The sequence below is a fragment of the Xylocopa sonorina genome, chromosome 1, assembly GCF_050948175.1.
Source record: "Xylocopa sonorina isolate GNS202 chromosome 1, iyXylSono1_principal, whole genome shotgun sequence".
In the NCBI taxonomy this organism is placed as follows: Eukaryota; Metazoa; Arthropoda; class Insecta; order Hymenoptera; family Apidae; genus Xylocopa; species Xylocopa sonorina.
In genome coordinates this window covers 2215156-2228441 of record NC_135193.1, presented here as the reverse complement: position 1 = coordinate 2228441, position 13286 = coordinate 2215156, and the positions used below count along the sequence as shown (strand labels likewise).

General features: G+C 44.9%; 1 protein-coding gene across 1 annotated transcript; it reads right to left on the bottom strand.

The window, feature by feature from the left end:
* Positions 1-7628: 7628 nt before the first annotated feature.
* On the bottom strand, positions 7629-12217 carry LOC143432560 (uncharacterized). Its single transcript, XM_076909236.1, has 5 exons — positions 12143-12217; positions 9507-9753; positions 9023-9160; positions 8623-8809; positions 7629-8492 (listed from the first exon to the last, which is right to left on the bottom strand). Exons 2-5 carry the CDS (start codon positions 9716-9718, stop codon positions 7629-7631), a joined length of 1401 nt encoding a protein of 466 aa, XP_076765351.1. The 5' UTR covers positions 9719-9753; positions 12143-12217.
* Between the last annotated feature and the right edge of the window lie 1069 nt (positions 12218-13286).

The window sequence follows — 13286 nt, the reverse complement described above, 5'->3', positions numbered from 1 at the left end:
AGAATAAGAGGAAGAACGAGGAAGAGGAACGAAACGGTGCCGTGAAATCGCGACGGCCCGTACGATCGACGCGCGTCCATAAATCGTCCAACTCTATTTGAAAGTCGTACGGTTCGTTTATTTGCCGCGAATGCTCCGCCAATCGCGTTTCATCGCGGCTAGCGAACACGCGAATTCATAATGCGGCTACGCGATCCTCCGTGTCATTCCCCTCGGTGCAACGTTGCGATGGAAAATGGATCGGGACTGCAAAACCGCGGCTGCCCGCGTTGCTTCTTTCCCAAGAATCGCGCGCGTTACGATCGTGCCTCCGGTGTTTTGTATCGTTTAATTTAATTAATTTCTGTTTCTTCTGTCCGTGTCGAAAATCGCAGTCGACCGTAATCTTTCTTGCAAGCAAGAGAACTAGATTGGTTAATAGGAGTTAAGTCGGCTCTTAATATTCCGTGTATAATCGGCGGTTTTGCTTGAAAAATTAACGATCTCGTAATTACAATATGAAATAGAAAATGTTACATGGCTATAGAAAGTTACGAATTTATGGAATTTTTGATAAAATGTCTGATCTTACATTGATATCTAACAATAAGTTAGCCAATGCTGTAGATGACGCGTACCAGTGCTCAAAGTTCCCTTCACGTGGCTATAGTGTATAAATATTCTCGATAAAAGAAGCTCGTTTCTGGATAAACGAGTTCTGGATCGCAATTTAGACGACGCATGGACAATTGGACACCAGTTTCACGCCACGACGATCTCACCATGAATGGACAGAGGAATGGGCCCGCAATGGGAACACACACGTGCGTGTAACAACACCTACGACACCATGCGATCACGTCATCGCGTGTTCACGCGAGTCCGTGAATAAACGCGCGCGTTTATGTGTGGTGCATAATCATGTTACTATACGTGGCTCTTGTTCCCCGCGGATTTGCTCCTTGCTTTTATCCCACTATTCGCTCTTCTACGCTTGTTATTTATCACTGCCATCGGATTCGTCGGTCAGCGTTTAAGGCGTTGGAGCCGAGCAAGTACGCGAACACCTTCGACGATATTCAGCCGAGAGAAAAAGAACTGTCCCTGCTACGTGTGTATTAAAATACAAATTTCAAATTTAGCAAAAGGATGGTCGTAATGACAATTAAATTAGACAAGGCCAGTATAATATTTGCCTGTTTTCCATCTGATAAAATATTGACCCAGCTAGAATAGCTAATGCTAATATGAATGGCATATGCGAGGATCAACAGAATTATAAGAGTGGAGAGATTAAAATTTCCATAAATCAAATCGTTGGACATGAAATTAAAATAATATATTACTGGTTCACGAGAATGGAACACCCTTTCAAGATTATCCCGCAGTAAAACTCTTCGAAGCTTCGAACGTGTTAACGAGTTGTTAACGACGAACCGATTATCGATACTCTATTAATTGCCCCCTACATTTGCGAGCGATTAAATCTGTTCCATATTGTTGGATGCTCCGACGAATAATGAGAGCGGCCCGAAACGCTTTGCAGCGTGTGCGTTGCATAATTCTCCTTGATTCAATTTTTTTTGAGTCAACATTATCGCGGGGACCCACGTGAAACAACGTGCACATAATACCAGACACCGAGTATAGAGTTGGAGGTTGCGCAACCGCCATGTTGGTTTCAGCGTGACTCGCTAGGGACCATGCAAATCACGCGAAGCTATCTTATCTCTGTCTGTTGTCTGCTGTTCTTAAACCTCTGATACTTCACATTCGGTCTACCTTCAGCTTCGTAATGTCTTAAAATGTAAATTGAATAAAAGTTGGAAAAGCTCTTAAGAATCGCGAAGAATGCGATAGGATCCCAATCATTGGTCGCTCTAGCAGGATCCTCGCGTCAAACGAAAGCAAATACTTCGGCAATATTGTCTACCGTTCGATTTAGTAAAACGTATCGATCGAGCAGATAATTTGAACGATTCAATTTCGTCGAATCCATCGCATCGTTCAATTAAACCGAATCGAATAGTTTCGCCTGTACGTTCGCGCACATGCGAAGGAATCGACTCGTTTCATCCCTGTCGTTTTGTCCCCAGTTGGCGGTCCAGTTGGCGATTGTACGAAACGGGGAGGCATCGCGGAGAGGGAACACAAATTAAGCACTACGCGAACTACGCGAATTATCCAAACATTCCAGCGGCCACGCGTGGGTGTGCTGGCAATTACACGTGAACCGCAATAAAGGAAAGGAGGAAAGAGCCGGCGAAGGAACGTCGCGGTCGCACTTTCTAACTCCTCCGAATCGTGCAACGAGAGAGTTTCACACCTGTGCGCCAGGAACCCCGTTCGGACGAGACCTGACCGCAGAGCGGACCGAGGATTTTCGATATTCAACGATACGGTTGTTATGCAACCGTGGCCTACACCAACGTTACGCGTTCAACCGTGATCTCATCACGGTTCCGTGAGAAAACCGTAAATATTTTATGCGGAGGCTGCACGAAACGTCGATGGTCTGCCGCTGAAGCGGACCTTGGAATACGACCCGGAATTTAATATTTGCAACCGGAAGTGTTTATCATGAATACAATTTGACAAATTTAACCTCGAGGTGGCTCGTAAAGAACGTGAAACTGTTGGTCGCGCCGTAAAAAAGCATCGTACTTGAAGTGTGTATGTTGGCTTTTAAAATTTGCATTGAAAGTATTTGTACTCAAACACCTTGACACACCCAGATTCAATGACTAAGATGCTTGACATAAAGAGAAGGCGAGCTTTGTAGCCTCGAGATGATTCAAAACATCGCCTGGACCACACCTTTTAAGAGATAACATATTCGTATGTACCGCGAAATATCCGGAAGAGAAAACTGCGATAAACATGACATTCTAGGAATAAAATACAATCGTCAAGCTCTATAGGACACCCGGAGCAAATATTTGAACATTAACTCAAACCCAAGAAGTAACATTCTCCACAACGATAATTACTATCTCTCTTAAAAGAACCGAAATTCACAAACCAAATCAGAACGACACCCACATCTTCTCGCGTGAAAGAAATCGTCGTCAGTTCAGATTCAAATTCAACCGAACTGAAAACAAAGTGTCAAAGGAACCCAGCATAGGAACCCATCAAATCGTTCAAAAATTAGATCAGGAACAACAAACGATCCTCAGACCCAACGTAACATCTCCAGTACATACCTCTTCTCGTCCGCAGCAAGGTATCGGTATATCTCGGTTTCTCCAAAAAGGCACTTGGACGAAAATGTGGAGAAAAAAAAAAGATACACGAGAGAAATAGCAGAACGACGATGTCAGCGACGGATACGCGGTATTCCTGAACGGAGCGAAACACGCACGCGCAGCTGCCAAGCTGCAGGGCAACTGGTACCGTACTGGTACCAGTCGGTCAGGCGTACGGCACCGTGTGTACGCGGACACGGTGCATGCCGGACAGGTTGTGTGTATCGTTAGGCGTAGATGGTCAGGTGGTATGCGGCCACGGCGAGCTGCGGCGTGATACTGTGGACCGGGCTTAAAGCTTTCTAACCGCAGCCTCCAAGGTATGCCCACCTGCCCATATCGTCATCGCCGTCGTCCTCGTCGCCGGCGTCGTCGAAGAAATCCCGGCCTCGTCCACCTCTGGCGTTTCTTCGATGACGCTCCGTGGACCTTCTCGCCTCTTCTCTCCTCGCCTTTCCGTGCCTCCTACGAGGCGTCCCTCCCTACGTGCATGAATCGCTCCGTGGAAGGGGTCGGGTTTAATACCTAGCAGGAATCCGGCTCAGGTGTGCCCGGGTTTCTTCTTTCTCCGTCTTCGTCCGACCCGGGCTTTTGATGCTCGTTTTTTGGCCAACGTTTGGGATTTTTGGCTGCCCAACAGGTAAAGGAATCGTCCGTTGGGCCTTGTTTGCCAGCGCTAAGTTTGGAAATACGCCTTTCGTTGAGTACACGGGGGATTTAAACGGTTGACGGATCAATGGTTGGCGGATGGGTAGGACCATTGCTTGAGCAATTGGTATTTCTCTATTACTTTTAAAAACAACCTATGTTTGCGAAAACTCTAATTAAAAAACACGGTAATGGTAGAAGGGATATAACATGTCGGTAATAATTTCTCTGTAAATGTAGCTATTTTTCGAGCAATGTTATACCGATGCGTAACAAATAATATTTATAATCTGTAATTAAAAATCGGCGAAATACAGTGCGAGAGGCATTCGTGCTTTTATTTCCTATCACAACAATCGACTCATCGTGTACGCCTTGCGTGTATACGATACCGCAACACGATGCACGCAAAGTTGCACATCTGAAGGCGCTGCGATACTCCGAAAGTATTAGAATCGTTAAGTTGCGTCCGGTAATAATTGAAATTAAACGCAACCAACGAGTTGCGTTAAAACAAACCATCTACTCAATTAAAATACCCTCATCCGGCCACGGAAATTAATTTAAACGTATTCAAATGATATTCCACGAGTAGCCAAGCGCAAATGCACGGGCAATCAAATATACGGAAGGGCCTCTGTCGTGAAAGAAGCATTTCTGAAATTCACCTCCACATTAGCCGTACTACAGTCCCGCAATTAGCTCGTCCACTTTCGAACCGTCCGGCACACAGACGCACACTGTGACCCTTAAGAGCAATTAACGCGACGTTAGTGACGCCTCTTAAGTGCAGCGGAATCGGTTTCGGCTCAGGTATGTTCGTCGGGCCTGCTAATCGCTCGAAACATCGTCGACCAACTCGACTGAGGGGTCATACGGTCATTGGTCGGGAAAATGGAACCCCCGCAGCCACCTTGGCGCATTTCCGACGCAAAGGTAGTTTTCCAGGCTATAAATAGTCTGGTTCTGTTTGAAAATCGACTATTCTACCATCGGCTGTCGCGTCGATGAGTCGTGTCACGTATCGAATCTGTGAAAAGCGTTGTTCAACTTTAACAAACAAAATTGTACAAAGTGTCTTAAAACTGTGCGTGAAAACAGAGGGTTTATCATGAAGGTTGCAATTTCATCTGTAATCGTGGTACTCCTAACAGTAATATGTAACGCGCTGGCTTTAAATCAAAATCGCCTCCTCTGGACCGGAAACCAACCACCAAAGACAACGGATGAAACGCAAGTGATTGAAATCGTTCGATGGCGGCAACCAATTTGTCTGCAACCAGCGCACGGTGTATCGTCGTGTTTACACAGTCTGAGAAAATTTCAGAAGGAATACGAGCAGAACAGCGGCAAGTCTTTCGTCAACGAACAGGGTGAATCGTTGATACCAGGGGACGAAGAAACCTCCAGCAAAATCTTGCCCCCAGAGGTGATCACTTGGACTACGTTGGAGGATCTTCGGTCTTTGCAAAGCTCCGAGGAATCTCTGGAAAAGGAGTCTTTAGAATCGAATAAAAAATCATCGGCATTGCCAAAGGATCAGAAGGAAGGTATCGCTGAAGGGAGGTACCTGGTCCCGCCCCCGAAAAAGTTGAAGGGGCCCCAGCAGATTTACGTCACCAAGGTCCTGCATTCTCCAGTTACCGCCACTTTAGTGGCCTACAATTGCGTACCTGACGTTGGTATTCAATTGTGCCAGGATCACCAAGGCGATATTGAACCTTCTAAACCAACCCTTGGTTCGATACCTACTTTAAGTATCTCTATACGAACGGAAGACGTAGATGATTAGAAACGGTCGGTAAACATCTAGAAGATCTTCGAAGATACACCACTGAACTGTTCGTGGTACGAGGAAATCCTAAATTATCATCGGCAACCCCAATTTCAATCAATCTTCCGCAATTAATTATTGAAAAATATTGTACGTTGACATTACGAATGCTAAATAGACACACGTTAACGTATCGAAATAACAAATTACGATTTAATTTGTAATATACTTTATTTAAGATATTTAGCATAATATACAGCAGTAAATATTATTGTAAAGTCAAAAATGGCGATATCTCAAGCATCGTTAAGTTAAGAGTTACCCTATACTCTTAGTCGGTATAGCTTAAAAAAATTACCGTCTATTAACTATCGCTGAACATCTTAGCTTACATATCACATCAGGCTATTAACGTACTTAACATGAATGTGGAGCCTATAAAATTCCGTTAACGAAGTCGTGGCACGAAGTCATAATATGAAGAGTTGGAAGAAAAACGGGGATTATCTGTTCTTAACGATCTTACGTTCTATCGTGTACGCGTTGCGTCTTGTTAGTGGCGATTGAAAGTACAGAACAGTCGTACTGGAAAATATAACCGACGTAAATCAAGAAAACTACTTATTCTCTTAATCGAATCGATACTAAACATTTATATATCGACACCCTCCAATCTTTTCTCCTTAACCTTCACATTCATGGCCGACTATTTCACTTTTCCTCGTCTCCTGAGATCAATGAAGAAGACACGTGTTCAATTTGATTCGCGAGCGATTGCCATTGCTAATTACCATTTGACTTCGATCGTTGAACGCGGGGAAAAATACACTATCGTCCCTACCGCGATGAAACAGAAACGATTCATCGAGATATAAACGGATCGAGTCGAGACGGTTTTCCGTGCCTCGACGGGATTGGTGAACCTAGAGGAAGGAGAAAAAGGGGAATGGAAAAGAGAAAGAAGCGAACATCGGTAACCACGAACGGCCTTAACTCCACCACTTTTCAATCTGTCAGCCTGTCCTCGTTGACAAATTTCGTTCCAAATTTTCGAACAGAATCGGGGCCAAACCCGGAAGATCCCTCTGGTTCTGTTTACCCTGTTACACGTATCGCGGTGGAGCCATCTCGAACAGGTGATCCACGAACATTACCTTCTTACCCGAATAAATCGTGACGTTCATGGCGCTCGACAAACTCTTAGCTACGTAATCAATTCTCGCGATACTTAATACTCTAATCTTAATCGTTCTAAATTTAATTTACTTGGCGAAGTTTTCTCGAAACGTGAACGTTACGAACCGCATTTTCGTACGGATAATCGTGACGCTTTTACGGCATTCAATGCATCGTCAATTGTGTAGTGCGAAGTACAGATGGTTATTACAATTCCGATACAACACTTAATCCTAACAATGAAAGTTTCGTTGATTAATGGCCGTTCAAGTTGTAGACGCAACATCAAGGCTGAACATTTTATCGGGGTACGTTGCTTTCCGCCAATATCTCCTCTGAACTGTTATAAAAGTTATAACAGTTCCTTTATAAACGCTGGAATTCTAAACACTCGCGAAACTCCGACTGGCGCAGCATTGATCGCGCGATTTTCTCTAGTTCGGGACATAATGAAATAACGAGTGAAGAACGAGTTGCGAAAGGAGCATCGTCCCCGATATTAATTGTCGCGCTTAAATAAGTGTCCACCCCGGTAGTCGCGCGTCGTCCTAACGTAATGAAAAGTGTCGCGACGTAGAAAAGAGGGGAACGAAATCTCCCTCGGCCACTCGACGTTATTGTAAACTGTTGATCCACACGAACTTCACAAACGAACGATTCTTGCTCGGCCGACAGTTCGATCTTGCCGCGACACGTTGGAATTGTCGGCATTGCCCCAGTCTCCCCTTACTTTCGCATTCGATTCTCCAGCTGGACGCGTCGCTTTAACCTAGTTTCGCGATTAGAATGTCCTCTTTTCCACGCTAGTGGTTCCTGAACGACGGCAATTCCACGCGACTCGTTGCCCCATCCTTTTTCGTCGACGTAGCTTCCTTCGACGCGCTCTTTCGCCACGTCGTCTTCGAATCGCTCGACGGATCGATCTTGCTACGGGAATCAGATTCTTTCTTGAACGATGGAATTGCTGTTTCGAAGGTGTTAGCGGTGACGAATCCCGGTTGATTGCACTTCAATCCTCTGAATCGCTTTTTATGTTTGCCAAGGTTGACGAAGTGGAATTTACACTTAGAACTTGATTCCTTTCCAGCGCGCTGGGTTTGCCAGGCAATCGATTGGCCAGCAATTCCACGCGGCCTCGTCTCCTCGGATACGGGCGATATTTCTCTTTGTCTTCTAAAAATCCCTGGACCAGGCAGCAATCGAGACAATTCCTTAGAACCGTTCGACGATTCCTTCTCCTCCAGAGATTGCTCGTATATAATTCGATTCCTTGGAATTATCGGGATTCCCGGAGCTGCTCCGTTAGTTTGGTCCAAGAGGTGAGCGGGTTTTGAATGATCACGTGACTCGGCTCCATCCGATTCTATCGAGCTAAAATGATCGCGGAATTGCAGATACGAAGGAATTTCAACGCTCGAAAAGGAAGAAAACACTGGTGGACCAGCTCTTCCACCGTTCGACGTCTCCTTGGGTTTCCCTTGAAACCGTTCGTCGGATTTCGGGTGTTTGGAATTGCCAGGAATGAGTTCATTTGCCGACAATCCGTTCGAGCTGTTCATACTGGCGGCCATCGCGTTCGGCATCGTCTCCTTCCTCGTGGCCGCGTTCATAAGCTCCTCCGTACGACCCTGAATCGATTCCTCCACGGCAATCGCGTCTCGATCGCCCTGAAAAAGTAAGCCAACTCGAATATTTATGGACAGATAATGAAAACCGTCGCCGATTTTCAGGGACGGTCCGTTCGAGAACTCGAGGAAGATCCAAGGGCAATGTCAGATGTAAATCGAAGCTACTCACATCTCGCGTCGTGGACGATACATGGTTTTTCAGTCGCGTCATCGTGCGCAGCCATTCGGAATAATTGAATTTTGGAAAGATGAACGGCGGCTCTATCGGCCCCTTCACCGGGAATGGACGGAATTTCTGTACATCCACGATCCTGTTCAAAGAAATCCCGTCGCAAGACGGCATCGAGAACGGTAATCTGTTAAACAGTTCAACGATTGCTATCACTTAATCACGCGCACTGTACCAATACAAAGGTAGACGATATGTAATTTGCATGCTACAAACGTAATTTAAGGGTGCATAGGGTAACAGTTTGGTGTTAGAATTAGAATTAAAAAATTTAAAAGCAAATTATCTTTCGTCTCTTGATAAACGCGACATCCGTAATGTAGCAAAGTAAAAATCGTACCTGGTAAGCGAGCAACCCTCGAACGTATAGACTACAACATCCATCGCGGAGATGTCTATGCTTCTCCTCGATCGTTGTCTAACGTCTTTGTTAAATAGATTTCTGTTGTTTCTCGGATCCTCTTCCGAACTTAACATCCTAAAATAATTAACACGACATCGCGACGTATATATTTCGTACAGCAAATTTCCACTATAGCGGTATATCGTATATCTGCATATTCATGTTTTGTTAAATTTATTTTGTACCGTATTTGTACATTCTACAAACAGCTCCGGGGTTTGTCTCTTTGCAACATGTGTGAATATTTTGCTTCGTCGCATATCTCTCAATTTATTATTATTCGAGCGTAATTGAATCGTTACATCGGCGTTGCTCGCGCAACGTAAAAAGTGGTGGCAGAATATTTTCGTTGCGAACCGGGCTTGGTTCGGTAACAATTGAACGATCGAGATAACAGCTGCGTAGAAACGAAACGACTCACCATTTCGTGTCGCAAACCGGGAGAGTTGAGTCTATGAAGAGGCATTCGTAGATCGGGGGCGACGTCGATGGCGGATCGAGGGTTAAGGCGTCGGGCGAGCTGTTTCGCTCGTAGGAATTCCCGTTGCCGCGCAGCGAGAGGGATTCACTCGTCGAGAGCATCGGGGCCAGCAGCAGAAGGACCGCCGCGAAATTGTCCCCCATTGTTCCCATTGTCCGTGAAACTTTCCTTGCGTCTGCGGAAAGTTCTGCAACGTTCGTGATCGCTCTTAATAACGTTACGTTATTGCCGTCGAACGAATTTCGTCAGCCGTCGCGTGACCTCCTGTTAACGCTATTTCTCTGTGGTTGATTAGAATCCGCACGTTCCCGTTTTTCCTCGTTAATGTACATACAGCTTCGATTTATTTTCTATCTTACCAACACTCAGATCTTAAGGAAGAAGCACACGAAAGTTTTACCACTTATTTTGTATGAGAAGTTGCGTTTAAGAATTTGAACATCGTTCTGTGAAATTAATCGACGAATTATTTGTAATTCTTTAAAAAACGATGTAACAGTTCGAAGGCTATAATTATTGCTATAAAAAAGAGACAAATGACTGAATTAAAGGTTACGCGAAGGTGGGTTATTTGATAACCCTTTCGAGATCAAACACCCTCGAAAATTCGAATAGACCTCGTTACGAGAATATTGCGGGTTCGACGAAACTCCCTTGTAAATCGAAACATGATCCAAGGAAGAGAAAAGCAACGACGTTGAAGATCGGACGTGGATGAAAAAACTTGGAGAACAAATCGAATATCGCGTAACTTCAACGAAGAATATTGTACGTATACGTAATCGTTTATCAGCGAACTTACGCATGATGAAAAAAAAATAAAAGATAATGGTAACATCCAAGACCGTTTTTTAGTCACTAGAATATCTTTAAACTGTTAGGAATTCTTGATAATTCTAAAAGAAAAAAGTTCAAGCACTTACGGTTTAAATCGTTGAAATTTCGATATTTTCTCTATTGTTGAAATTAATTATTAACCACCGAACTCGATCGATACAATTATACAAAAATCTGGAATAGCAATTTACGTCGTAATCAAAAAATTTAAACCGTTATTTCAGCCTCTCGATTGTCACCCTCTTCGAAAAGAGGACAAAATCGAAAGCTACTTAACTGCCGCGTTCGAATAGAATCGAAATTCCCTTAATGTTTAAATAATCCAACGTGACGAAAATGTACGCGGCCAGTAGAAAAAGTAAATCAGCGATTATTGCCGATTAGTCGAACGAGTTTTGACCGCGCGACGTAGGAGCGCGGCGATCTCGATGCTTTATTAATTTCGGCAATTAAACGGGGGAAAAAGCGATCGGCGTGGCGTTTAAATAAATGCAGGCTAGACGATACGGTAATGTAACGGCGGGCAGAGCCGCTAATAGCTGGTTAACAATGATAATTCGTCCGTTATCACGGCCGAAGTGGTACAGGACAGATAGATCGTAGGAAAGTGGGTGGGAAAACGAGCCATTTCGATCGTCGTGTAATGTTTGGCCCCCCTTGAAACATTGAACCGGCCAAATTCAATTGGTTACCGGTGTCTAACCGATAAGCGGATGCCTCGGATGCCGAAAATGTTGTCAAATTTATTATCAATACTAGTCTGTTCAGAAAATTGCGTCTACGAAAATGAAGCGAAAGAAAAGAACTGCACTTTTATTATTCGTAATTTGTGTTCGACGGGTTCTAGAATAATGCGATTCGATAGTTTCAGCATTCGAACAAGAATAGGAGAGATAGATTATTTTTTAAATTCTGCTGGAACGCTACAGATGGAAAATTGACGTTCCGGATGCACGTTTAGATCTTCGTAAGTCTTCGCGAATATTCGATTCGATAGTAATGTGGTGTAATTTACACCTCTCCCGTGACTATTTGTAATCGCCAGAACGGCCGCCTAGTCATCCCTAAAACCGTGGAAGCCGCAACAATCGGCGGCAATAAATAATAGGATTTATATTCGTTCGTAATCTACTGCTGCATTACTGTGTCTATTTCAGTCCACGAGCGGAGTATCAAAATAAACGATTAATAACTATTATCAATAACCTATATCGATTACACCCTTTATTCTATATTTCCTGTACATAGTGAGCCATTAAACTTTAATCGTTGCCGGCAAACACTCACTAAATGTATCCATAAATAATATTGCCATTAGTCTGGCAAAATGTTGATACCGGTTCGAATCGGAACGAGACTACGCCGATACATCGAGGAACGAAACACGTTCACGTTTCATTGCTCCCAACTTTACGCTGAAAATAAAAAATCTCGTGATTTTTCTTAACCTTCGTTCGTAAAACAATAGCCTCTTAATAATTTGTTTCGTTGCCCGATCGAAAAGCAACGTTGAAGGCGACATCTTGGACGTTTCTAAACGTCGAGGGGTTGAAATCGCGAGCGATGTGTCGCGCAAAAACTCGATGACCGACATTTTAAGGGTGGCTCGGAAGCGCAGCGCTTCACGCGAACAATTTACACGTGAGAAGAGGAAAGCCGACGCGTGACCGACGAACGCGCACGGTAACGGTGTCGTTATCGTGCTGGCTAGTTTTAGATGACATAATGATTCTGTTTACCAGTCAACTGAGCGGAACAATCTCCGTTTCCGATTGCGACAGCCGTTGCTCGTGTCGCGGAAGCCCACCAAACGGGCTCGCCTTCGCGAACCTCTTCTCTTCGAGCTGAAGAAAACGAAGAGGAGAAACTGGTAATCGCCGACAGGCAGCTTTGAACTTTACATTCTTCGAATAGCAGCTGTTGAACAGGGAAAGGAATGGACGACGTCTCTCTTTGATTCGAATGTTTAACAGTCTTACGCTTTCAACAGAGTATGGACCAGAACAGAGTAGGACGTTCATCTTGTACATCAAGACCAAGGAAATAGATTCCTATAAGCATCGATCGATGCGATGCGAAGGATTATCTGCGACCAAGTCAAAGATCAAAGCCGAGAAGAAATCAACAGCCACTCGGTCCGTGGTTCGTAATCTCTCGAGCGAAATTCGGTTGACCAAGAAATCGTTCCATCCGGGTGAGGAACATTCGTATTTCCACCCCGTTCGCCGACTTCGAGTTACAAGACCAGAGGAAAGTACAAGGTCGTCGCGAGGCTGACCAAGAATCAACGCCACGACTCGCTCGAACGAGCTGCGATTCTATCGGACGGGGATATTCCTCGAATAACAAGCTCGTGTTTACGTGCGATCTTCGCGTTCGCGCGACGAACTCGAGGAGGAAGCGAGTCGCGAGCGTGATAAAAATAAGGATCGTATTAATAGGCCTGCGTGTCGTCGTTATCGGCGACCGGGAGAGTCGCGGACTCGAAATCGTCCTCGACGATCCGTTTTCGGAGCGAAGACGATGAACAGCGGCGCGGACTTGCGACTGTCAGGTGGAGGAATCGTAGTTTAATCGCGCGTCCACCCCCTTGTCAACGTTATATCAGAACTCCCGTGGAAACATGGCTGAAACGGTGGAACGTCGTCTCCCGTCTGACTTTCTCCCTTCATCTGTCCCCGAGTGCCTCCCGACAGATTGCCGCGCGTCACCTTACATCATTGCCACCGTATCGTCGCAATAATGGCATTACACAACCGTATCGGCCATCCTCGACTGGACGATCGATTATTCTAATTGCGTTAATAACGTGGACACAGTTTATTGGCAGGTACGAGGACGGTGGCTGGAAACGGGCGACAGGAAGGGAACCTGGGCGATTCT

Coding starts and splice junctions, on each gene's coding strand:
- LOC143432560 (XM_076909236.1), bottom strand. CDS start 9,718: ATGGGAACAATGGGGGACAATTTCGCGGCGGTCCTTCTGCTGCTGGCC. Junction 9,161..9,506: donor CCGGTTTGCGACACGAAATG/GTGAGTCGTTTC, acceptor TAATTATTTTAG/GATGTTAAGTTCGGAAGAGG. Junction 8,493..8,622: donor TATCGTCCACGACGCGAGAT/GTGAGTAGCTTC, acceptor TTACTTTTTCAG/GGCGATCGAGACGCGATTGC.